Source organism: Anser brachyrhynchus (assembly GCF_964034855.1).
Source record: "Anser brachyrhynchus genome assembly, chromosome: 22".
Taxonomy (NCBI): Eukaryota; Metazoa; Chordata; class Aves; order Anseriformes; family Anatidae; genus Anser; species Anser brachyrhynchus.
Genome location: NC_137715.1, coordinates 6,106,266 through 6,131,393, shown reverse-complemented (window position 1 = coordinate 6,131,393; position 25,128 = coordinate 6,106,266). Strand labels below are relative to the sequence as shown.

The following is a 25,128-nucleotide window of genomic DNA, read 5'->3' as shown; positions in this document are numbered from 1 at the left end:
CAAGTGTCTGTGGGTGCAGATTTTGGCATGATGTGTGGACACAGGTGTGCAAGAGCAGGTGCGTGCTTGTGTGATCAGTGTGGCCTGCCTCACAAGAAAATGTGCTGGTCACCTCAGGACATTCTCCACTGCTCTGTCCATGAGCTCCAGAGAGTAGGCAGGGCAAGAAGGAACCTGAGAGCAACTGAACAACCACAGAACAATCCTGGCCCAGAAGTGCCCACAACACACACACTGATATTTAATCTTCTGTCTCAGCAGCCCCCCCTTCTCCTGGCCCTAGGAAGTTCACCCTGTGCTACTGCCAATTTTAGTGCCCTACAAGGATGGGTCCACTCTAGTTTGGTTCTTTTCTTTTATTCCATAGAGCGGGATTCAGAGTGTAAGTGCATGGTGGCAGTCACCCCTCCTTGCCTCTACAGGCCAGGACGCAGCTGCTCTCCCCACAGCTAGAGAGTTCAAAAGAATGGCGTTAGCTTTATGTACAGGGAGACAGGCTGAGAAATCCCGAGCAACATGATCTGATGAGACCCGCTCTGAACACAGGGTTGGACTATGTGCGTGCTGGCAGTGCAGCCTGTGATCCTGAGAAGAATGCTCAGGGCCGTTCCAAAAGCTGTTTCTCACAACAATCCACTCCTGAATCCTTTGGGCCCTCTTCTGATGGAGCCTCTTTCACCAGCACGATGTAGCCAGAGCAGAAGAAAGTCCCTTCTGTGCAAGCTTGGGAGATGCTGACCTCTCAGAGCTTCCAGCAGCACCAGGCTCCTCGTCCAAGGACAGCGGTTGCCAGGCTCCCCGTCTGCAGGACATACTGTTAGGCCAAAGGGGTGCATTAGGGCAGCGATGCCAGAAGACAGGGCCTGGTCATGACTGGCTCTGGAGGGGCTGCAGAGGTCTTCCTCAGCTCCAAGGGACAGTGCCTGAAGGGTCCCCACTGCCCTTTGTCCCAACGTCAAATTCCTCTGCAAATGATGAAAGGCCCCCTCCTGTGCTCACCATTCCCCCGCCAGCCAAGGCAATGCCTTTCTTCCCTGGCAACTTGCGACCACCAAGAAAAGTTTCACGTGGAGGAAGACGGTGGGATGCAGAAAACTTCAATGACTCTCAGGAGGTAAATTAGGTGACTTCTAGAAGAGGCTGTCAGTGCAGGCAGCACCAGGAGGTACCAGAAGTCTCCACCTCACAGAATCACAATCATCTAGGTTGGAAGAGACCTCCAAGATCACCTAGTCCAACCTCTGACCTAACACTAACAAGTCCTCCACTAAATTATATCACTTAGCTCTAAATCTAAATGTCTTTAAACCTCACAGCTGAGGATGCTGCAATCAGCAGCAGACATGGAGGATACCACAGTGGTGTTCTGTGGGGAAGAGCTGAGGATGGGATCTGGCAGAGCAATGATCACAGGAGAGGGCTGGATGATGACAGTGGAGATCGGGCAATGCCTGATGCAGGGCTCGTAGCAGCTGCTGACCAGCAGGGCTGGGCCAAAGGGCCAGCACAGCATGCATTGTTCATAGCAGGACATGTCTTGGGGCTGCAGGTGAACCTGGGAGAGAGAGTAGGGAGGAAGAGGAGCACAGGGAAATGTGAGGAGCAAAATGTCTTCATACATACAAGATCCAAAAAGAGTGATTGGGACAAATAAGGCTCCTGCCTCTCTCTGAGATGAAAATCCAACTCAGCCAGGTCCTACACAGTCTCTGAGTCACACCTTTCCTCATCCCTCTCTCATGACCACCATCGCCAAGACCCAGTGCAACTGGTATTGTCATTACTAGAAAAAGACATACAGAAAGGGTTTCAGACACACTGGGTTCCCATACAGAAGAAGATGAGGGGGTAGAGGAGTTGGGCTACCTTTTCTGGTGGTCCTGCACTGCCCCAGGCCCAGAGGAAGCCTCCACGGAAGTGATAATTTTCTAGCGTGCTCATGATGAAAGGAAAAGCTCCCAGCTACTGACATGGGCTGTGGGGCTGCTTTCTCTTCTATGCTGGCTTTTCATTTCCTGGCTTATGCCACACCCATTTCCACTTGGAGGCTTCTTCTGAGCCCTGGGATGGAGAGGCCCCAAGATTTCTGGGCCAGGACTGAGTCAGTGGTTGCACAGTACTCAGCTCAAGCATATGATGGTTTCAGCACAGGCTGGAACCAGTGATGCTGTCCTGGTTTCCAGGTTTCCAGGCTGGTGGGCTACACTGTGGGGTTTCTCGTCTCTTCCTCCTAAAGCTGCCCTCTGGAGAAATGGGCTGACCTCCTTGGACTCCTCTCTATGGGTAGTCTCTGCACATCCCCACACTGCACTGTCCTCTCCTTTGGAGCCTTGTCCTGCTCAGAGCACCACAGCTCTGCCCTGCCAGAAAGGTCCCCAGCATCTCTTCTATCAGATGCCCTTGGCCTCTGCCCTTGCCCTGACAGGGTAGTCGTTTGTAGGGCAGAGCCTTTGTGAACCCACCAGAGGCACTGAGTGCACACGTGTACCTGATGTCTGCATGTGCAGATGTGTGGCCTCATGTTTCTTTGCACACAGTCTTTGCACCTGCATTTCTCAGGGCATCTATGGAACTGTGTGCGCATGCATGCACGTGCATGTTTGCGTGTGTCCATGGATCCGTTTGTGCAATGTGCATGCATTCTTGGTATGTGCTAGTGCACACGTGTGCACATAATTCACCTGACCTTAGGCATGTGTCCAGCTGATCCCAGGGCCTGTAGTGTCATCTCCGTGTGGTGGTGCCAGGTACTGGTGCAGCCTTAGGAAAGGCCCAGGAAGTGGTCATGGCACGAAACCTGCTGGGGTTCAACAAGCATTAGGACAACACTCTCAGACCTATGCTGTAATTTGTAAGTAGTCCAGTGTGGAGCTAGAACAGAGACGCTCATTTATTCTTGTGGGTCAGTTCTAACTCAAGATATCGTATTGTTCTGTTATTCTATGGTTTTCAGAGACAATGAGATGCTATGTGGACAATGTCTTTTTAAAATGTTGGTCTCGATCTCCTCAATTAACATCAGCTATAGGCAGGTGTGGAGTAATTGCCTGAGGTAACTTGGAAATTAAACTGATATTCACATTTTAAAGAAAAGGTACAGCATTGAAGAAGCTTCCAGGGTGGAGTGTAGCTGCACAACATAAAAGTTCCCAAGGCCTCCAACCTTAAATGTTCATCACACTGGGGCAACCTGGTTTGATGATTCTAAGAGGAACAGTACGGAGTGTGGAGCAGAGTCGAGACTGCGCCTAGGCTCAGTGATTCTCCTTTAATGAAATTATCCCTATCTCAACTCGTAAACCCATTTGATTAAATCATATTTTCTCCCCACAGCTTCCATTGAGGAGGGGAAGTGAAAGAGCTGTGTGGTGCTGTTTAGTTGACTATTGGTGTGAAACCACCACAGCCTGTGTGCTGGATTTGTGCAAGTGTCTGTGGGTGCAGATTTTTGCATGATTCCACACAGGTGTGCAAGAGGAGGTGTATGTTTGTGTGACCCCCTCACAAGAAAATATGCTGGCCACCTCAGAGCATTCTCCACTGCTCTGTCCATGAGCTCCAGAGAGCAGCCAGGGCAAGAAGGAACCTGAGAGCAACTGAACAACCACAGAACAATCCTGGCCCAGAAGTGCCCACAGCACACGCACTGATATGCAACCTTCTGTGTCTGCAGACCCCCTTCTCCTGACCCTAGGAAATCCACCCTGTGCTACTGCCAATTTTAGTCCCCAACAAGGACAGGTCCACACTAGTTTGGATCCTTAAACTGGAATCTCTTCTTCACACTCATGGCCTAGGACCAATCTGTGGCCATCTGCCACCCACTGCAGTACTCCAGTGCCATGGGGGGGAACATCTGGGCCTATCTGGTGGGAGGCCTGTGGGCTGAGGCCACGCTCCCCTCCTTGGCACAAGTGGCACTCCCCCTTCGTTGGCCCTGTGCTAGCCCTATACAGTCACAGTTTCTTCTGGGACTTGCTATATGTCATGCAGCTGGCCTCTGCTGAGAGCTTCTGGACTGCTGTGCTCCTTGACTACAACAGCACCACCAGTTTTCCTGTCCTCCCTGAGCTCCTGCAGGGTGCTCCTGGTCTGCCTCTCAACGTAGACATGAGAGGACACACAAGACACTGTCAGCTCACTCTCACTTTTTCGTGCCTGGGGCCACGTTCCCTCCTCTATACTCACCCCACTGCAAATATCTCCCTCAATAAAGTGGCGTCCATCTTCTCCAGGGCTGTGATGCCCCTGCTCCATGCAACAATGTACAGCCTGAGGACCCAGAAAGTGAAAGAAGCCATGGGAAAACTGAGAAACTGAGGGGGGTTTTTTGTTTTCTTTGCTGTGTTGCTTGTCTATGCTTTCAGGAACATGTTGTTTTCTCTACTCTCATCGGCAATGGAGATGGGGCAGCAGCCATCACTGCTTCCACAGCAGCCCTTATTTTCTTTCTTACCTTTCAGCTTCCTGCTCCTTCTTTCCTTCCCTAGAATCAGCCCTTCAGCACTAGGGAGAGGGGCAGAGAGAAAGAACAGCAGGAAGCTGGAAAGAAGAACATGCACGGACACAAACATGACCGACAGATGATGAGGGAGGCAGTGAGGAGACCAAATGTGGGCAGTCACACCACTTGGGCGGGTACACAAGGCTGTGGCTGTGTTTATGCCACTGAGGTTATCACATTCGGGACCTTGTCAATTGGCATGCTAAGAAAAGAGGAGGCAATCAAGAAGCATACAGAGACCGAGACCAAAGAAAACAAACACAGTGGCAAAGACAAGAGAGAAACCTCACCATTCACACCAGTTGTTGGCCTATTGTTATAAATGACTGAGTCCCAAATAGGATAACAATCAAAGTTTACAATTTATTAAACGAATAGAGGCAAGCAAACAGTGCTGGGTGTGCCGGGAGTCTCTGCTCCACCAGGACGCACACCCGGTACGTAAGACGGCTAATTTTTATACTCCTAGGCTAATACATATTTATTACTACTTTTAAAAGAGGCAGGGTTATTAAAATTGGTTTCCTGAATCCAAAGTGCCTGCTTATCAGTCTCTGGTAGTCTCTCGGGGGCCGCTCGGGTGGGAGGCTCATATTCTTCCTCCTTATCTCATGGTCTCTTGGCCGGGTGTCAGAAGTTACTGCAGGTCCGTGCAGAGTCAGCAGTTTTTCTCTAAAGAAATCCCTTTGTTCTCTTATCACCTAAACTCATGCCTCAATGTTAACCCTTCAAATCCCTTAGTGGCACGAATAGCTGGACCATTCCTTACACCTATCAAGAAGCCACAGGTGCCACTGCCAGGAAGATCAGCCTGGGCCTTGCACCTCCTCCAGCTGTGGGCCAGGACACAGGCTGAGATGGGTGCAGGACAGACCTATACAACCCCAGGAGGGGACACGCAGGGCATGTGAAGCTGGGAGGAGCACACAAGGGCAAAGAGAGCAGGGTGTGAAAGGGGCTGCTCCATGCACTTGTCTGGTCGGGCCCTGCGCCTGAGCACCGCCGTCTGTCCTGTCCTCTTCTGGAATCTTTCCTTATCTCTGCATAATCTCACTGTCCCATGTGCATGTGTGCTGCAAGGAGAAAGTGCCAGCTGCTGGTGGAGCAGCAGGAGTGGATTTGGCACCAGGTGCTGGAGTCAGACTGGGGGCGAGGTCGCCCCTGGCCTGTGCTGTCAGCTGCTGGAGCCAGGGGGTCCCTGTGAAGCGCCTGGAGCAGGTGAAGCGGGTCTCAGACTCCAGGCAAATGTGGCAGGAGTCTTTTGGGTCTCCAAAAGCAGCTACTGGGGGTACCTTCCTGGGTGTCCAGTCCTCAAATGGGGTGTGCATGACCTTGTCTGTGTGTCTCCCGGATATGTGCTCAGCTTCGATACCATTCGAGCTGCCGGCAGTGCCGGCCACAGCTGAGGAACCAGTGCTTCTCATCACCACACTACCAGGCCCAGTCTAGCCCGGCCCGCTGCCCTCCACCTGCCCCTCTTGCTGGGGACGCTGCAGACGGGCAGCTGATTTCTCCACGCCCTCTCCTCCCCCGTGCCGAAGGAGCTGCCTCGGCCTTTCCCCGCACTCGCCTCCGCGTCCCGGGCTGGGCTGCAGGACGGGCAGAGCCCCGCTGGCAGCAGCCCAAGCCCTGCCCGCCCCCAGGCGCCCAGCACTCGCAGCCCGGGCCAGCCCCCGAGCGGCCCCGGGGCGGAGCTGGCGGCGCCGGGCGGCGGCGGCGGGGAGGAGGCGCCGCGGGCGGAGCAGAGCCGGGGCTGGCGGGGGCAGCGCGGCGCGGGCGGCGGAGCGGCGGGATGCGGCAGGGCCGGGCCGCAGGGCTGGCGGGGCTGGCCGCGGTGCTCCTGGGTGCGCGGGGCTGCCGGCGGCGGGGCCGGGACGGGGGCTGCGGGGGGCCGGGGCTGCCCTCGCTGCTGGCCCGCCGGCTTCTCACGGACCTCGCTCCCCTCTGTCCTCCCTCTGCAGCCGTCCCGTCTGCCTCCAGCGAGCTCAGCCGGCCGTTCCCTCCCACCTTGCCTTGCTCCCTGCCTTCCTCCTCTCCTTTCGGCACACCCCCACTCGTTCCTGCCTGCTTCCCTTCTCCTCCTGGCTCGGCTCGGACCCTCCTTCCAAACAGCCCTGCTCCGACCTGGTCCCCAAATAACCATTCCCAGAGAAATGCCTTTGTGTGCTTTCTTCTGAGAAAATGCTCCCATCAGCTGTCAACCGTTTTCTTCTCCCCACTCCCCCACTCATGACATTTTCAGTAGCAGAAAAGCCCTTTCCTGAGTTTTCTCCTCCTTTTCTTCTTGGCAGTGGCTGTAGGCAGAGCCCAGGTGCAGCAGGAGCCACGGGCAGAGACCACCGAGGGCACTGGCGTCAACATCACCTGCTCACACCCCAACATCCAGTCATATGATACCATCTATTGGTACCGTCAGCTCCCAGGCCGAGGACCCGCATTCCTCGTTACGGCTTTTACTGGGTCCCAAGATGTGACGGACCCGGCAGGGCGGCTATCGGTGGCAGCAGACCGCCGGTCCAGCGCCCTGTGGCTCGCCCAGCCCCGGCTTCGGGACGCGGCGGTGTATTACTGCGCCCTGAGAGCCACGGGGAGAGGAGCCGGGGCTGCGGCCGGGCAGGAACCGTGGCGGGCGGGGCCGGGCGTGTGTGGCGGGGGCGAGGCAGGGGCACAGCCCCCAGGGGGCGCTGCCGCTCCGCCCGCCGGGACCACCTCGCCCCGCAGCCCCGGCGGAGGGGCCCCGCCAGCCCGGCCCTGACCCGCCCCCACTGAGCCCCTTCGGTTCTTCTGGGTAGGACGCTGGCGGTCCGGTGTGGGTCGGACCCAGCTGGGTGTGAGGGGGCAGGACGGCACACCCAGCGATGTCGAGCAAGTGCAGGGGCACACCTGACTGCATGAGCTGTGTGTGTGGCACCAGAGACCTCCCCACAGTCCTGCTCCCACTGCTCCTTTCAAGTTGCTAACAGCTTGCAGAGAGAGGCCTGCAAATCGACAGGTGTTGAAATTTGCCACAGAGATGCAAAGCTTCCTTCCCTTCCCATCTGCACCATGTTTGTAGTTCCTGGGAGCCCTTCCCAGGGGCCCTGACCAGTAGCTTTGGCATGCAGGGCACCTTCTGCCTGAGTAGCAGCTGGCAATGCCAGAGACATCCAGTCCTGCTGAATGCTTTCATTAAGGCCAGGAGCAGTCGGAAGGAGGGCACCCTTGGCCAGTTTGTGCGTGGTCCCCAACCGGGGCACACAGGTGGTGACAGCGTAGGTCACAAGTGGGCTTCGGAGAATGCAGGAAGGCTGGAGAAGGGGGCTGACCAGAGCCTCAGGATGGTGCAAAGGAGCAAAGAAAAGGATTTTCCTCTTGGGCAGGAAGCACCGCCAGAGTAATGCGGGGTGGGGGCTGGCTGCCGAGGAAGCAGAGCCTCAGGAAAGGGTTTTGGGTGCAGGAGGCACCCAGCCACACACGAGCCAGCAGCGCGCCCTTGCAGCAAAGGCAGCCAACGGCCTGCGGAGCTGGGGGGGTCAGGGGGTGCCCCGCAGTGCGTGGGGCCGGGCAGGTGGGGCGGGGGCGAGGCGGGGGCACAGCCACAGCCGGAGCCACGTGGGGGCGCTGCCGGTGCTTGGAAGTCCCCTTGCAGGGCCCGGAGTTAAACAGCACGGGCCCGAGGGAGCATCGGAACAGCCACGTCGGGTTTCCTCCGTTTTCTGCAGTGGTCTCGTTTCAGGAGCTTGTTGTACAGGCTTTGTCCCAGCCCAAATCCAGCACCTCTGGCGCTGAGATGACGTCCTGGCAACACAACAAATGTCTGTGCTGGACACTGCCTCTAGTGACACCTTTTGGAACCTTGGATCTTGCCAAAGGACTGAGGCGTTGAGGAGTTTGCTGCACTAGTCAGCGCCGTTGAAGGTGTGCCCTTGGAGCAGGATTCACTCCTGTCTGTGTGTGCAGAGGTGCTGACTGCTGAGCAGAGGGCTGTGGTGGGGCGTCCTTCCCTGCCAGAGGGAGAGTGTAGCTCTCCTGAGGGCGTTGGGTGGAGGGGGGGGAGGCAATCCCATCTCCATTGACAGCAGAGCTGGGTGCAGGCCTCTGTGTCTTGCCAGGTTCAGGATGGCAGCGGGAAACCACTGGGGACACTTGCCCCTTGCTGGGGCTGCCCACCTGCCAGAGGGGGCAAAAAGAGGGAAGCACACAGTGGCCATGTTGGTGTCCTTTTGCCTTACCGCTGACCAAGTGAAATGTCCTGGCCTTCACAGGCCTGCAGCTGTGAGCTAACTGCACAAGTGTGAAGCTCGCGGTGCTGGAAAACCTGTGACTGGCAATGGGGAACCTGGGGCACAGCAAAGATTGGCTGGATTCCTTTCTGACTGCTTTAACCACTGGCCCATCCCTCTCTTGAGAGCCTTGCTGTGGCAGAGGTGTGCCCCAAGGAGCAGCAGGGGGAGAGCTTTGCTCCGCCCTCTGTGCTGAGCTTCAGAGGCTGCTTTGAGCTGGCAGAGGGGGAAGTGAACTCGCAAGCTTGAGCTCCCTCTTTCCGGGCACTCCGTGGGCACCCTGTGAAGGCGAGAGCGTGACATGGTCCTGCTTTTTCTGGCAGCCTTGATGGCACTGTCAGACTTTGGTGAGATGTGACATTCAGGGGGCAAGCTAAGGGGCAAGATGGCATCCCATCGTTTCCGAAGGGGGGAAATTGGAGTCCTGCCTCCCTGGAAGAACTGCAAGTGTTTTCTGTAGGGAGAGCAGGGGCTGCAGACCAGTACAGGAGACAGTCTGGGAGATGTCAGGAGCAATAAGTGTGCAGGGAGGAATAAGCATCTAGACTTTTCCTTTGCAGATGCCTAGCATTCTTACATGCATTGTTGATAGGTATGTATGGACTCAAAGCCTGGCGAGGTACTGCTAAAAAGTCAGTAAGCTGACAGACTTGGGTATGGGAATTAAACAGCATCTGCAGAAAGAAGAGTGCCTGTGTACTTAGCTCAGCATTTTACAGCCCCTGAAAAGGGAGATGGAGAGAGGAGACAGTGAGCAAGTTGGTGAAATGAGAGACACAGGAGAGAGAGGGGGAGAACAGACACACCTTCAAGCAGTGCTGAAATGCTGTTCTGGCTTTGCAGGTCATGCACAGAAGGACTCTTTTGCACAAGAAACTGCCATCCAGGTGGGACACAATGCAACTCTGCACTGCAATTTCTCCACAAACCTGGCAGCCCTTAAGACCTTTTGTCCAGCTTTTATAAAACCCCTTCTCAATATATTTGCTTGTTTGTACAATCCCCACCCCTCCAAATGGTTACATGACTAGCATAGTGCTGCCATGACAGAATCATTCTGCGCATCCTCACAGAGGAAGGGTCCCTTGTTGGGCCGGGGTCTCCCAGCACAGGGGCGTGATTTTTTACTCTTGTAATTAGGATAGTACACGGTGAGTTCACATTAGAATACTCCTAATCTTTGTTTTTCAGCTGTCTATTCATATTGCGTTGCTAGGTGATATATTCAAGAACCAAATGGAGCCGAACTCTTCTTGAACAAGTAAAAGAACACAAGGCAATGCGCACAGTCTGGAACATGAAAAATTCGAACTAGAAATTGTGACTTTTGTTGCTATTCTTGAGAGTGGATTGTGAATGTAGATGGGTGCCAGCAATAGTGGCCTTGCAGTACTGATTAAAATACCATTAGCTGTAGGTAACACAAGAAAGAAAAAGGGAATAGCATAGGCAAAGTTTTTGTCTGATGCTGGGAACCCTGAGTTACGGAGCTGTACTGGGACTGCCTGGGACAGAATTAACATTCCCCACAGCAGCCCCTAGAGTGCTGTGCTCTGCACTTGGAGCTAGAACTCCACTGCCATTGCACCAGTGTTTGGGCAATTATGGAGCAGTGCTGGCACAGAATCAAGACTCTTTCTCCAACCCCTCCAAAGCCAGGAAGTGGAGGGTGGGCAAGAGGAAGGAGGGGACATCACCAGGGCAGCTGACCTAAACCAACCAAAGGGATATTCCATACCATGTGATGTCACACTCAGCAAAAAAATGGTGGGAAAGGGGAAGGAAATGGGGGAGTTCTCATTACAAAGACATCTGTCCTCCCAAACGACCGCTATGAGTAATGAGGCCCTGCTTCCCAGGAGATGGCCAAACATCACTTTTTGAGGGGAAGTAGAGAATAATTTTCTTTTCTCTCTGTGCTTCCTTGCGGCCCTTGCTTATTTTTCTCTCTTATTTTTCCCTTATATCAAATTTCTTTCTTCTTGTCTTCTGAGCAGGGGGAGCGAGGGAGTGGTTGCAGTGGAGTTCACCAAAGGAACATAAGACAGACCACTTGTCAGGGCAAGGCACACGCTGCAGATCCTGCTCCTGCTGAGATTCACTGGCATTGTTATCTTTGGAGATTTTCTGGGATTTTGTGAAATTCTTCTTAGAAATGGACAACTCTATTCGTCAAACAACACGTTGCTTCACTCCTGCAGACTCACCACATGCTCACTACCACATGCTAAAGGATGTTGACAGCAGAGCTCTGTGGCTACTCAGGTGAGCTGCCATGCAGATCCCAAACATCTCCATGAACAATCTCTTTCTGTTTCGGTCCACCACAGGCAGTGAAGAGGATTCACTGCTTCGTGCAGTAAATTTTTTTTGAGAGAGGGAGAAAGTTCACACTGCCTGGGTGTATGAAAGGAACAGTTGGGGTCTGCAGGTCTTGGAGTGTCATACCTTTGGGTGTCTGAGAGTTCCACGTTTGAGGAGTGCTGAGGGAGGTATGGGGGAAGACAACATAACTAGCCAGGTGCTGCCAAGCCAAACAAGGTGTTAGGGGTGGTGATAGAGGGGGCCCAAGCATCAGGGAAGCAGAGACTGCCAGGGATGTGGCCGTGGGTGGGTGCCCCCTGTGGCCCATCGGTGTGAGTGCACGTGACCCACTGAACCCACATCCTTTTCCCTGATGACTCCCCACCCTTTACCCCATGGAACACATGGTCCTTGTCCCCTCTGGGCTTGTGGCTTCCCACACTACACTGGAGCCTCATTCCTCTTGCAAAAGCTATATTATCCCACCAGAACAGGACACAGCCAGAAACCCTGGGCTGCTGCGTAGCATGGTTCCTCCCTTCTTTCTGGGGATGTGGGAGAGAAATCGAGGTGTCTTCTCCTCACACAGGAAATAGGAACATCCTCATGGAGCAGAGGACCCCAGGGTAAAAAGAACAAGCTCAGTGGGCAAGACTGCCCTGACATCAGCCATGGCCAAGCAGTGCGTGTGCAGAAGAGAAGGCAGTTGTAGCTGAGGAGCTGAGGACCCCTCTGGGAGAGGAGATGAGAGCAGCCCCTTCCCATGATGTGGCCCCCAGAGTTCCCAGGACCCCTGACTGTGACAATCCTCAATGGTTGCTCCTGCTGGAGGAGGGAGAAACCCCAGGGAGCATTTGGGGCACAGTCAGACCAGAACATTTCTCGTCACTGAATCTCCCCTTGTTCCCCCAGCAGAGTCATTTCCGGCAGCTCTGTTCTCTCGGGGCTGGGAGGTGCTTTTCTGACTCTCTCTCCCTCAGCAAACAGGAGGGTCGCTCTCAGCATGCACCGTGGGTATCTCGTCCTCACTGCCTTCCTGGGGCAACTGCTGGGTAAGTGCTGGCTTTTAATCAAGACATAAATCTTCTTTCCCCAGGAAGCCCTCATCAGCCTTACCATGTTTATGTGGGGACCAACTCTTGAATCACAGGGAAAATGTTGGTAAATGTTGGCTCCCTTTTCTGGTTCTTGGACCGGTTCCTTCAAGATGCTGTTATTCTTCGAAATTTGTAAATAGGAGATGCAGAAGAGACCTCTCCTGCTTCTCTCGTCCTTTCATTCCATCTCTTTTCTGTCTCTCTCTTCTGGTCCACCTACTGTCACCAGAGAAGATTTCGTCAGTCTCTGCAGTCCCTCATTTCTCCCTTTCCTATAGAAACAGCCGGATTGTGTCCAAGGGGATACAGGGACAGTAAAGCTCTCTCCTCCCATGGACATTACCAGGGTGTCCAGTCTGTCTTCTGCTTGATGTGTTCCTGCCATGGCCTCCAATGTCCTCCTGCTTGTCTCCACAGCCAGGGCTCCCTCCTGCCACCACTCACCTCAGCTTTGTGTGTACTGATGGGCCTTGGAGGCCCCTGAGATGAGAGGGATGAGGAAGCAGGTTGAACCTTTTCCCAGTAGCTGCACAGGTGCCTCAGCCTGCTGGAGGATGCTGGACCCAGCACACAAAGGCAGGCATGACAGGCTGTGCCCTGGTCCTCTGGGCAGAAGGAGAGCAGGCAGGAGGAGCAGGCACACAGCACAGCTCTCACAGGGTCCGCTCTGGCCAGGGAGCTCTGAGCTCTGCCCCCAAAACACCCTGCTGTGCCCCGGCCTCAGGACCCTTCAGCCCAGTAAAGGACAGGGAGACTTATCTCCCACAGCTCTGAATTCACTCCTGTTTGGCTGCCTGGAGATTTCCCCACAGAGCTGCTGACCTTCTCTTTCTTCCAGAAACCATGGGGCAGGTGTCCGTCATCCAGGAAGAAGGACAAGTCACCGTGGAGCAGGGAAACACCTTCCAGACCAATTGCACATACCAGAGCTCCAACTTTTATGGTTTGCTCTGGTACCAGCAGAAGAAGGACCAAAGCCCTCAGCTGATTTCAAATCAAGCGATAGCAGGCACCAAGCAGAACGTCCGTTTCACCACAGAGCTCAACATCATGGAGAAAAACAGTGTTCTGCAGCTGAAGGAAGTTGAGCTCTCTGACAGCGCCTTGTACCTCTGTGCTGTGAGTGACACCCTGGTGCAGGGAGCTGCCCTGGCTGAGCAACAACCCCGGATGGGGAGGGGATGTGTGTGTGCAAGGCAGAGCTCTGCGATGGGGCCCTCAGCTCTCCCCTGGCTGCGCTGCTTCCCCTGTTCACTCCAAGAGCTGACAGCCATATTCTCTTTCTCAAACGGGATGGTGTCTGTGGCTGAGCAGAGAGGGCTGACCCCGACTGGCTGACCTGGACCGCAGGGCTCTACTTTCCTCTCTTCCCGGTCTGACAGAATAGGGCAGAGCCTGCTGGGAAATAAGACTCCCCTAGGGGCTGGCTCTCAGCCCCTCAGCCCCAGGGTGAGTAAATTCCTGCCAGCCCATGTTAAAGCAGCTTGCTTGGAGCCCTGGCCAGCCCAGCCCAGAGACCCCTAGAAGTAGTTCTGACAGAGATTTGCAGGGTTCTTCTCTCTCTTCAATGAGTCAGTCAATAAACTGGATTTGCATCCCAGCCACCAGGTTACCTCCAGACCTTCAGGCAGTCCATGTCCAAAGCCTGTGCCTAAGGGACAGAACAAATAGAGCAGCCCTTAGTGCCAAAGGCCCAAGAGCTCTCCATGTTCATCACAGCAAGCAATCAGAGCAAGAGATAAATGAAGACCTACAGCCCACTGAGTTCGTTGATGTCTCCTCAGGGGAGCTGGAGGCATGTGTGATCATCCTCACCACCTGCACAGGGAGCAGTGTCATAATGACCAGCTCCTGTGGCAGTGGGGGATTGCATGTCTGGGACAAGCTGGGTGTCCTGCAGGCTGCAAATGCCGAGACCAGGCAGGAGAAACGAGGCTGTGCTGATGAAGCTTCCTCTGTCTCACAAAGCATGCTGAATGTGGTGTTTTGATGTCCTCAGACTTGAGGAAACTCTTTTGTCTGTTTGCAAGAGCAAGAAGCAAAGCAAGCCAGAGAAAGAAAAGCTTGGCCTAGGCAGCTCCCAGCAGGGGGCAGCCATGGGCCCTCTTTCCTCTGTGCTCTCGGGGAAGGCAGCACCAGCCTCAGCCTTGTCTCAGCAGGGGTCTGATCTACCCCCGGGATCATTGCCCCAAGGATTCTCTGGAGACCTTGAACACTTCTGCAGGAACAACGCCTTCCCTCCTGTTCTTGTCTGGGAACATGGCTGGGGCTGACTAAACAGCTGTTAAATTCCAGGTTGAGGATCGGAATGGTGCCATTATAATTGGAAAAAAAAAAAAAACATTCCACCAAGGAAATCATTTAAAACTCTTTTCTCATCATCTTCTCCTGAGCATTCCGCGAACCTGTTCAGAAAAAGCTGAACTGGGAAATGTAGAGATTAAAGATACTTAGGGCGATGAAGATGGTGAAGGGCCTAGAGGGGAAGACATATGAGGAGTGGCTGAGGTCACTTGGCCTGTTCAGCCTGGAGAAGAGGAGGCTGAGGGGAGACCTCATCGCAGTCTACAAATTCCTCGCGAGGAGGAGTGGAGAGGCAGGTGCTGACCTATTCTCCGTAATCACCAGTGATAGGACCCATGGGAACGGTGTCAAGCTGAGGCAGGGGATGTTTAGGCTGGACATCAGGTAGAGGTTCTTCACCAAGAGGGTGGTCGCACACTGGAACAGGCTCCCCAGTGAAGTAGTCACTGCACCAAGCCTGTCTGAATTTAAGAAGTGATTGGACTGTCATATAGTCATATGGTCTAAAATTTTGGGCAGGCCTATGTGGTGCCAGGAGTTAGACTTGATGATTCTTATGGGTCCCTTCCAACTCATGATATTCTATGATTCTATGATTCTATGACTTGCTTCTAACATTTCATTTATTTCTTTGTTTCTTTTGCAACATTCTGAAGCTTAATTTCTCTTCACTTTGATTGAAAAAAAAAAACACCGGGTCGATGCTGATGATCTTGTATAGCAGTATTTCTGTTGTCGGGCTGGAATTCCGAGTTGGGAGCTTCTTTTACGCAGAAGATTATTGTACATGATACAGCACTGTGGGACATGAAGAAATCTTTCACTAGCAAAGCAAAAATAATAATAAGAAGAAAAATAATACTATTTCTTTGAAACCTGAATAAATAATTTCTATCAAATACTCCACATTTGTCTGACCTCCTTGGTTTTTGGAAACTGACGCAGGAGAAAAAGTCAGGGACAAGAATAGAAAACAGAATCTGGACTTGAAAGACTGTAATTTGTAGCTCACTTCCAGGAGGGTCATGAAGTGAAGAGTGGGTGGATGGATGCCTGGAGAAGGATGGACAGCTGTTTGAATGGCTGTCTCTACGGAAGTAGAGTGTAAGGGAGAGAGGGCAGATAGAGGGAAAATGAGAGATCAAGAGAGGCCACGAGAGGCAAGGAAAAGACTTTTTGTTGATGTTTTCTGGTGCTCAAATTGCAGCATGAAACCTCAGTCTGACATCATCCCCTTCTGAAACCTTAGAGCCATGGCAAAGGAGAACAGGACCTTTGGTACTGAATTCATTCTTCTGAGCTTAACAGACCATCCCGGCTGGCACATCATCCTCTTTGTCATTACCTTCTCCTCATCTCTCTGAAGGCTATGGGGAATGGCCCCCCTTTGTCACTGTGGGGAGTGACCAGCCCCTGAGTAGCCCAATGCACTTTTTCCTCAGCCCGCTCACCTTCTTGGAGAACTTGTACTCCACCACCATTGCTCCCCAAACACTGGAGACTTTCCACGTCATCAGGTGAACCATTTGTGTTTCCAGCTGCCTGACACAGACATTTTTTCCCCTTCTCCAGGGTATCACTGAGCTTCTCATCTTCACAATGTTGCTCTCCAATTGCCACGCACGAGGCATTGCATAACACCTCAGTCATGAGAAAGAAATTCTGCTTCCTGCTCTCCTTAGGAGGATGGGGGTACCAGGAACACCATTCCCTGTTTCTGCTCTGGTGCTGGGCCTCTTCTGAGCCTGGCCTATGGGGCTATAATTCTGAGCAAGATCCTTGACTGTATCTGTTCAGTCCTCATCATGTGAAGCGGGCTGCTTTTCATGGCAGACTCCTACATCCGCATCATCATTGCCACTATCCATGTTCCCTTTCACTCACCACAAGACATTTCCTGCTTATGCCTCCCACCCCATCACAGTTCCCATTCTCTGAGGACGTTTCTGTCAATAAATATATTCTTTACCAAGCAGTGAATGGCAAGTGAATTCGGGCACTGGAAAAGGCTCCCCACGGAAGTGGTCACAGCAACAAGCCTGCTTGGATTCAAGAAGCATTCAGAAAACACTCTCAGACCTGTGGTTTCATTTGCAGGTAATCCTGCCTGAAGCTAGAGGAGATGCAGCAGAGCTGGGGCGGGGCTATGCTAGGCGTGAGCTTGTGCAGAGACCCCGGGTGAGGGGTCAGTACAGAGCTGGGAGCCGTTGTTGTCCTGGGCTTTGGTGGGCTTGGTTCTGATGCTTGTTGCCCTTGCACTGCCACCTGAGCCAGCACTGCCTCCCAGAGAACCTGGCCTGTGGAGAGGTCCCTCCATCCTCACACCACGGAGCAATAGCCCCATCCTCCGTCTTGGTCCCGTGGCACTGGCAGCATGTACAGTCTGTGTGAAAGCAAAGTACCCCCACACCACAGGGCCCCGAGCTGTGTGCAGATGTGGGAAGGCCCTGGCCTGGTTTTGGGGAGCAGCGGTGCTGCGTGGAGCACAAGGGCCACTTCATCCTCATGGCTCTGGGAATGACAGAGGAGCTTGATGCCCCAGTGTGTGCCCTGTGCTTGGGCCACTGCATGCCCTGTGCCATTCAGGGCCCATACACAGATCCTGCTGAGTGCACACTCAGGTCCCATTCTCACTGCTATGTCTCAGCAGACACTGGGATATCTGCACCCACGGAATGTCTTTTCTGGAGCATGGTGGGGTTGTGCCACCTATGGAGCCTCTGAGTTCCAGGGCCTGATGAAAGCTGATCCATGCTTGGGGAAAAGAAAGCAAGACCGAGCAGCCACGAGTGTTTGAGCATCAGTCCCTGTCCTGGGCCTGCCTTCATAAAAAAGGAGCTGGGTTCACAGGGACTGGGGGCTCCAGTGTGTGGCCTGATGTGACTGGTAGCAGTACGAACTTGTGGATCCCCTCAGCCCTACACATCTTGGCAACAGCTGGGCCATGCCAGATGCTGTGCTGAAGGGTGATAGGGATGCACAGGGAAGCTCTACCTGCTCTCCATGCCCAGACATGATGCCCATGATCAGGTGGTGGAGGAAAGGTGAAAGTGGAGTAGAGACAATTAACCATTCCCAGTTTCTGCAGTCCTTTGGGATCATCTTTGTCTGAGCCTCCATCCCCAGCACAGCTCCACCCAAAGCAAGAGGAACACTCTTCCCCAAGAGCTGGGGCCTCCAATGTCAACAGCACTTGTCTAGGCGGAGACGTCAAGGACTAGACGGAGAAGTCAAGGACTGTGGCCGTTGGCTGTGGTGGAACTAGGGATGTCTTCCCCAGCTTCAAGAGACAGTGCCTGAAAGATGAATTGCTGCAGTATGTCCCACCCTCCAGCGCCTAGAGGCATAAGGCAGTGCCCCCAGCCTATTCCCACTAAGGAATGGTTTTCTCCCTTGGCAATTTGTATGCAGAGGAAAAGACCACACAGGGACACACTCAGGGTTGCTGCAAATGTTTATCAAGTCTCAGGAGGTAAATGAGGTGACTCCAAGAGGAGGCCCCGAGATCGTAGCACAGCAGGAGCAGACAAAAATCTGTTCAGTTTTCCAATGGTAGACTTGCAACAGGGCATCAATCTACCTGGCCAACAAGGGGAGAGGGGCTAGCAGGTCACTCCAGGCTGGTTTCTGGGGGCCTCACGGAAAGGAGAGGGCAAGAAAGAAAAAAAAAAGAAAAAGAGTGTAGGGAAAACAGGATAGGTATACATCGGCCATTTTGTCATAGAATCCAGGCTGGCCCCTTCCTGTCTGTCTTTACAGGACAAACCAGAGATGGTCAGGTCCTCTTAAAACAACAGCATGAGGTCTGTTCTTCCATCCATTTTTGTCCAGCAGCATGTTCTGAGTTCCTGGGGTCCTGGTCTGTGGCACTCTGGTATCTTTAGCAGGGGCGGCACCTGCTGCCACAGTAGCGGCTGGTAATACAGGAGAGGTCACAGCATCCAGAGTTGATGGGGACTCCGTCACAGCTGAGGATGCTGCCAACAGCGGCAGAAGTGGAGGATCCCACAGCAGTGTTCTGCGGGAAGGAGCTGAGGATGGGTCCAGGCAGGGTCACCACCACAGGAGAGGGCTGGATGACAATGGTGGAGTTCTGGCACTGCCTGACGCAGGGCTCATTGCAGCTGCTGGCCAGTGGGGTCGGGCCGCAGGGCTGGCATGGCCGGCACTGGTCGTAGCAGGACATGTCTGGGGGCAGGAGGTGCACCTGGGAGAGAGGGCAGGGAGGAAGCAGAACATGGGCATGCATGAGGAAAAGCCTGTCACCACACCCTGAGGGAACCAAGGCACAGGCAGTGCTGTGAGCTGGAGGCTGTGCAGGGATGTGCCAGGGCTTCTTGGCCTCATCCTGCCAGAGCCCAAAAAGAACCACCAGAGCCTGGCTACACTCTAGGCTCCAGCCCAGGAGCCATCATACTAAAGGCCCAGTCTTCCTCCATGACAAACCTTCTACCCTTTGACTCTCCCACAACCAGCAGCCCCAAGATTTGGCATGGAACACAGCTGATAGCAGCTGAAAGGTCTATGGAACTGAGTCCTCCCGTGGGAGAGTGAGGGGGACAAGAAGGGGCTTCACACTCACCTTGTTCCCAAGGAGAAGAAGGCCAGAGAAGTGGATGAGAGAGCACGGAGATGGGCTGGCTTTTATAGTGGGCCTTAGCTGCCCCATGTCCAGAGGCATCCCTTGAAGCAGCGACTACTTTCTGACAAGCTACTCATGCATGCAAAACATCCCACCTAATGATACGGGATGTGTGTTGCCTTCCTGTGATTCTGCTTTTCATTTCCTGCTTTATGCCCTTTCCCCAAAGAAGACAATTTCTGAGTGGCAGGTAGGGAGGCCCAAGTATTTCCAGGCAACACGTCGGTGTGGGCAGAAGACTCAGCTCACGTGCTGGAAGAGTCCAGGAAAGGCAAATGAGGTCAGCTTGGGTGACTCCCTAGGGGCTCTTTGGGGCCCTTTTGGCTACAGGTGACCCAGCTCCTGCCTGTGACCTTACCCCTCCTGACACTGCCCTCAGGGAAAACCTGCTGGCCTGTTTTGCCTCCTCCTGCTCTGACCCAGGGATGTCTGTATAAGGGGAGAGGTTGTGCAGGGCCCTTTCTGGATCCCAAAAGAAAGGCCCAACAGGACAACGTCTGTTTTAGTTAGAAGGAATAAGAACATGAATGTAGACAGAAAGTAAACCTTTCATGTGCAGGTGACCCTGCCTTCTACCAGCATCGGACAGAGCCGGCTGGGTTTTCCCAAGACACACAGTGCAGATCCTGTCCATAGAGAATTCCTTCTTCACTCCCATAACTTCATGCCTTTCATTTATTGTTTTAAAAAATAAATAAAATCGTACACCTCCTCCTTACATGATGCAAGCTTATTTCTGTCATGACACCCACCAGTGATCAGTAGGGGCACTCCAGCACTTTCCCTTACCACTGCTACTCTGGCTAACAAATGGGATTCTCAGGCCTTAAGTGCAAGGCCCAAGAAAGCTGACATTGTCTTGTCAGAAGCCCTGGCTCCAGTGCCTTCTACAAGGCTCCCAGTCCACCTCCCCTCTCTACCACATCAAACCATGTACTTTGACCAGATGCTGTCCAGAATCTTTGCTGCACACTGTGTCACGTTCATGGACATGTTCCTCTCTTGTGGGCACTTGCCTGTACTGGGGCTGCCTGGGACAGAGATAACATTCCCCACAGCAGCCCCTAGAATGCTGTGCTCTGCGCTTGGAGCTAGAACAGCATTGCCATCACACCAGTGTTGGGGCTATAGTGGAGCAGTGCTGGCACAGCATCAGGACTCTCTCCAAGCCCCCCAAAGCCAGGAGGTAGGGGGTGGGCAAGAGGTGGGGAGGGGACATCACCAGGGCTGCTGACCTAAACCAACCAAAGGGATATTCCGTACTCGAACACTCAGCAGTAATGATGTGAAAGGGGAAGGAAAACCAGGGGTGGGCATATTGAGTCTGTGCTTCCAAACACATGGACAAAGATTACTTGCTGATGGGAAGTGGAGAATAAATATTTCTCAATTTGTTTCCAAATGGCCTTTGCTCATTGTTTTTTTTTCTTTATTTTTTCTTCTTTTTTTTTTTTTTCCTTATCCCTATCTCAACTTTTAAGCCCTTTAGCTTAAATCACATTCTCTCCCCACATCTTCCTTTCAGCAGGGGCTGTGAGAGAGCTGTGTGGTGGAGTTTAGTTGGCCATCAGTGTGAAACTACGACAGCCTGTGTGCTGGATTTGTGCAAGTGTCTGTGGGTGCAGTTTTGCATGATTCCACGCAGGTGTGCATGATCAGGTGTGTGTTTGTGAGAACTGTGTGGCCCCCTTCACAAGAAGATGTGCTGGTCACCTCAGGGCATTCTCCACTGCTCTGTCCATGAGCTCCAGAGAGCAGCCAGGGCAAGAAGGAACCTGAGAACAGCTGAACAATCACAGAACAAACCCAGCCCAGAAGTGCCCACAGCACACATGCTGAAATGCGGCCTTCTGTATCTGTAGCCCACTGCCTCCCGACCCTAGGAAGTTCACTGCCAGTTTTAGTCCTCGGGAAGGAAGGACAGACCCTGTGGGTGCCACACGGAAAGCCAAACACACATTTGTATTGTCTACTCCCACTTCAGAGGAGGATGCAAAGGAGATGGAGCTGGACCCTGGAGATGAAGCATACTTAGTCTGGGGCCAATGGGTGCAAGTTCAGAAATGGGTAGTTTTAGTTAGATACATAGAAGAAATATTTACCCTGAAGGCGGTCAAGTCCTGGAGCAGATTGCCAAAGAGATGCTAGGGGAGCTCCATCCTTGGAAGAGTTCAGACTTTGCCTGGACTTGATCCTGAGCAACCTGATCTGATGAGACCTGCTCTGAAAACAGGGTTGGACTACGTGCGTGCTGGAGGTGCAGCCTGTGATCCTCTGGAGGGTTTCTCAGATGACCTCTCGTTCGGACTGCTCAGGAAGCATGGGGCAACATGCACAGTCACCACATCTCAGCCTTGGAGGGATGCTGTCGACAGATCACTTTTCCTGTTAATTCCCAATGTGACCCTTGATCACATACCAATATCATTCATGACATCAAAAGTGGGTGGAGGGAACAGCACTCATGCACACTGCTGCTCATGTAAAAAGATGCATGAACTCATGGGTGCACTCACAGACACTCCTGGATGCATACTGGAGTATATTTGGGCACACGCAGACAGGTACGTGTTCACACAGCAAAGAAAGCAAATGCTTCTGGACTGCTGTACTCCTTGACTACAACAGCACCACCAGTTTTCCGGTCCTTCTTGAGCTCCTGCAGGGTGCTCCTGGTCTCCCACTGAATGTAGACATGTGAGGAGACACAAGACACTTTCTGCTCACTCTCACTTGCCTGCACATGTATCATGCCGGGGGCTATGTTCCCTCCTCTATACCCACCCCATTGACAATGTCTCTCTCAACAAAGCGGCGTCCATCTTCTCCAGGGCTGTGACGCCCCTGCTCCATGCACCAATCTACAGCCTAAGGACTGAAAAGGTAAAAGAAGCCATGGGAAACCTGAGAAACAGAGGGAGGTTGTTTGTTTGTTTCCTCTGCTGTGTTCTCTGCCTCTGCTTTCGGGGCCATGCCATTTTCTCTACTCTCTTCCACAATGGAGGTCTTGGGGAAGCTGCCATCACTGCTTCCACAGCAGCCCTTATTTTCTTCATTAGCTTTCAGCTATTCCCTCCTTGTTTCCTAACCTAGAAGCAGCCCTTCAGCACTTGGGAGGGGGGCAGAGAGAAAGAAGAGCAGGAAACTGGTAGAAGAACATGCACGGACACAAACCTGACTGACAGATGATGAGGGAGGCAGTGAGGAGACCAAATGTGGGCAGTCACACCACTTGGGCGGGTACACAGGGCTGTGGCTGTGTTTATGCCACTGAGGTTATCACATTCGGGACCTTGTCAATTGGCATGCTAAGAAAAGAGGAGGCAATCAACAAGCGTACAGAGACTGAGACCAGAGAAGACAAACACAGAGGCAATGACAAGAGACAAACCTCACCATTCACACCAGTTGTCGGCCTATCAAGAAGCCACACGTGCCACTGCCAGGAAGATCAGCCTGGGCCTTGCACCTCCTCCAGCTGTGGGCCAGGACACAGGCTGGGATGGGTGCAGGACAGACCTATACAACCCCATGAGGGGACATGCAGGGCATGTGAAGCTGGGAGGAGCACACGAGGGCAGACAGAGCAGGGTGTAAAAGGGGCTGCTCCATGCACTTGTCTGGTCGGGCCCTGCGCCTGAGCACGGCTGTCTGTCCTGTCCTCTTCTGGAATCTTTCCTTACCTCTGCGTAATCTCACTCTATCCCATGTGCATGGGTGCTGCAAGGAGAAAGTGCCAGCTGCTGGTGGAGCAGCAGGAGTGGATTTGGCACGAGGTGCTGGAGTCAGACTGGGGGCGAGGTCGCCCCTGGTCTGTGCTGTCAGCTGCTGGAGCCAGGGAGTCCCTGTGAAGCTCCTGGAGCAGGTGAAGCGGGTCTCAGACTCCAGGCAAATGTGGCAGGAGTCTTTTGGGTCTCCAAAAGCAGCTACTGGGGGTACCTTCCTGGGTGTCCAGTCCTCAAATGGGGTGCGCATGAACTTGTCTGTGTCTCCCAGATATGTGCTCAGCTTCGATACCATTCGAGCTGCCGGCAGTGCCGGCCACAGCTGAGGAACCAGTGCTTCTCATCACCACACTACCAGGCCCAGTCTAGCCCGGCCCGCTGCCCTCTACCTGCCCCTCTTGCTGGGGACGCTGCAGACGGGCAGCTGCTTTCTCCACTCCCTCTCCCCCTCCCACTCCCTTCCCCTCCCCTCTCCTCTCCCGTGCCGAAGGAGCTGCCTCAGCCTTTCCCCGCACTCGCCTCCGCGTCCCGGGCTGGGCTGCAGGACGGGCAGAGCCCCGCTGGCAGCAGCCCAAGCCCTGCCCGCCCCCAGGCGCCCAGCACTCGCAGCCCGGGCCAGCCCCCGAGCGGCCCCGGGGCGGAGCTGGCGGCGCCGGGCGGCGGCGGCGGGGAGGAGGCGCCGCGGGCGGAGCAGAGCCGGGGCTGGCGGGGGCAGCGCGGCGCGGGCGGCGGAGCGGCGGGATGCGGCAGGGCCGGGCCGCAGGGCTGGCGGGGCTGGCCGCGGTGCTCCTGGGTGCGCGGGGCTGCCGGCGGCGGGGCCGGGACGGGGGCTGCGGGGGGCCGGGGCTGCCCTCGCTGCTGGCCCGCCGGCTTCTCACGGACCTCGCTCCCCTCTGTCCTCCCTCTGCAGCCGTCCCGTCTGCCTCCAGCGAGCTCAGCCGGCCGTTCCCTCGCACCTTGCCTTGCTCCCTGCCTTCCTCCTCTCCTTTCGGCACACCCCCACTCGTTCCTGCCTGCTTCCCTTCTCCTCCTGGCTCGGCTCGGACCCTCCTTCCAAACAGCCCTGCTCCGACCTGGTCCCCAAATAACCATTCCCGGAGAAATGCCTTTGTGTGCTTTCTTCTGAGAAAATGCCCCCATCAGCTGTCAACCGTTTTCGTCTTCCCTCCCCCCACATGACAATTTCAGTAGTAGAAAAGCCCTTTCATGAGTTTTCTCCTCCTTTTCTTCTTGGCAGTGGCTGTAGGCAGAGCCCAGGTGCAGCAGGAGCCACGGGCAGAGACCAGGGATGGCACCGGCATCAACATCACCTGCTCACACCCCAACATCCAAACCAGCGACTTCATCCACTGGTACCGTCAGCTCCCGGGCCGAGGCCCCGCATTCCTCGTGAGCAGTCGCAAAGACTCCAGACCAGTGTCAGACCCGGAGGGGTGGCTGTGGGTGGCAGCAGACCGCCGGTCCAGCGCCCTGTGGCTCGCCCAGCCCCGGCTTCGGGACGCGGCGGTGTATTACTGCGCCCTGAGAGCCACGGGGAGAGGAGCCGGGGCTGCGGCCGGGCAGGAACCGTGGCGGGCGGGGCCGGGCGTGTGTGGCGGGGGCGAGGCAGGGGCACAGCCCCCAGGGGGCGCTGCCGCTCCGCCCGCCGGGACCACCTCGCCCCGCAGCCCCGGCGGAGGGGCCCCGCCAGCCCGGCCCTGACCCGCCCCCACTGAGCCCCTTCGGTTCTTCTGGGTAGGACGCTGGCGGTCCGGTGTGGGTCGGACCCAGCTGGGTGTGAGGGGGCAGGACGGCACACCCAGCGATGTCGAGCAAGTGCAGGGGCACACCTGACTGCATGAGCTGTGTGTGTGGCACCAGAGACCTCCCCACAGTCCTGCTCCCACTGCTCCTTTCAAGTTGCTAACAGCTTACAGAGAGAGGCCTGCAAATCGACAGGTGTTGAAATTTGCCACAGAGATGCAAAGCTTCCTTCCCTTCCCATCTGCACCATGTTTGTAGTTCCTGGGAGCCCTTCCCAGGGGCCCTGACCAGCAGCTTTGGCATGGAGGGCACCTTCTGCCTGAGTAGCAGCTGGCAATGCCAGAGACATCCAGTCCTGCTGAATGCTTTCATTAAGGCCACGAGCAGTCGGAAGGAGGGCACCCTTGGCCAGTTTGTGCGTGGTCCCCAACCGGGGCACACAGGTGGTGACAGAGTAGGTCACAAGGGGGCTTCAGAGAATGCGGACAGGCTGGAGAAAGGGGCTGACCAGAGCCTCATGATGGTGCAAAGGAGCAAAGAAAAGGAT

General features: G+C 54.5%; 2 protein-coding genes and 2 gene segments (V, D, J or C); 3 read left to right on the top strand and 1 right to left on the bottom strand.

Annotated features, from left to right (window-relative positions):
- The window catches only part of LOC308181546 (T cell receptor alpha variable 13-1-like), a 40,779-nt gene extending 30,031 nt beyond the window's left edge, over positions 1 to 10,748 (top strand). The window contains exon 3 of the V gene segment in view: positions 9,958 to 10,748.
- Positions 1 to 25,128, top strand: part of LOC308181526 (M1-specific T cell receptor alpha chain-like) — a 401,071-nt gene that overhangs the window by 182,340 nt on the left and 193,603 nt on the right. The window lies entirely within an intron of this gene.
- On the top strand, positions 10,764 to 24,969 carry LOC308181531 (T cell receptor alpha variable 13-1-like). The segment is given in 4 exons: positions 10,764 to 11,031; positions 12,051 to 12,122; positions 13,006 to 23,631; positions 24,076 to 24,969.
- On the bottom strand, positions 17,916 to 19,152 carry LOC308181548 (feather keratin Cos2-3-like; the record flags this gene model as incomplete). Its single annotated transcript, XM_080564938.1, has 2 exons — positions 17,916 to 18,678; positions 19,054 to 19,152. 2 exons carry the CDS (start codon positions 19,150 to 19,152, stop codon positions 18,352 to 18,354), a joined length of 426 nt encoding a protein of 141 aa, XP_080421064.1. The 3' UTR covers positions 17,916 to 18,351.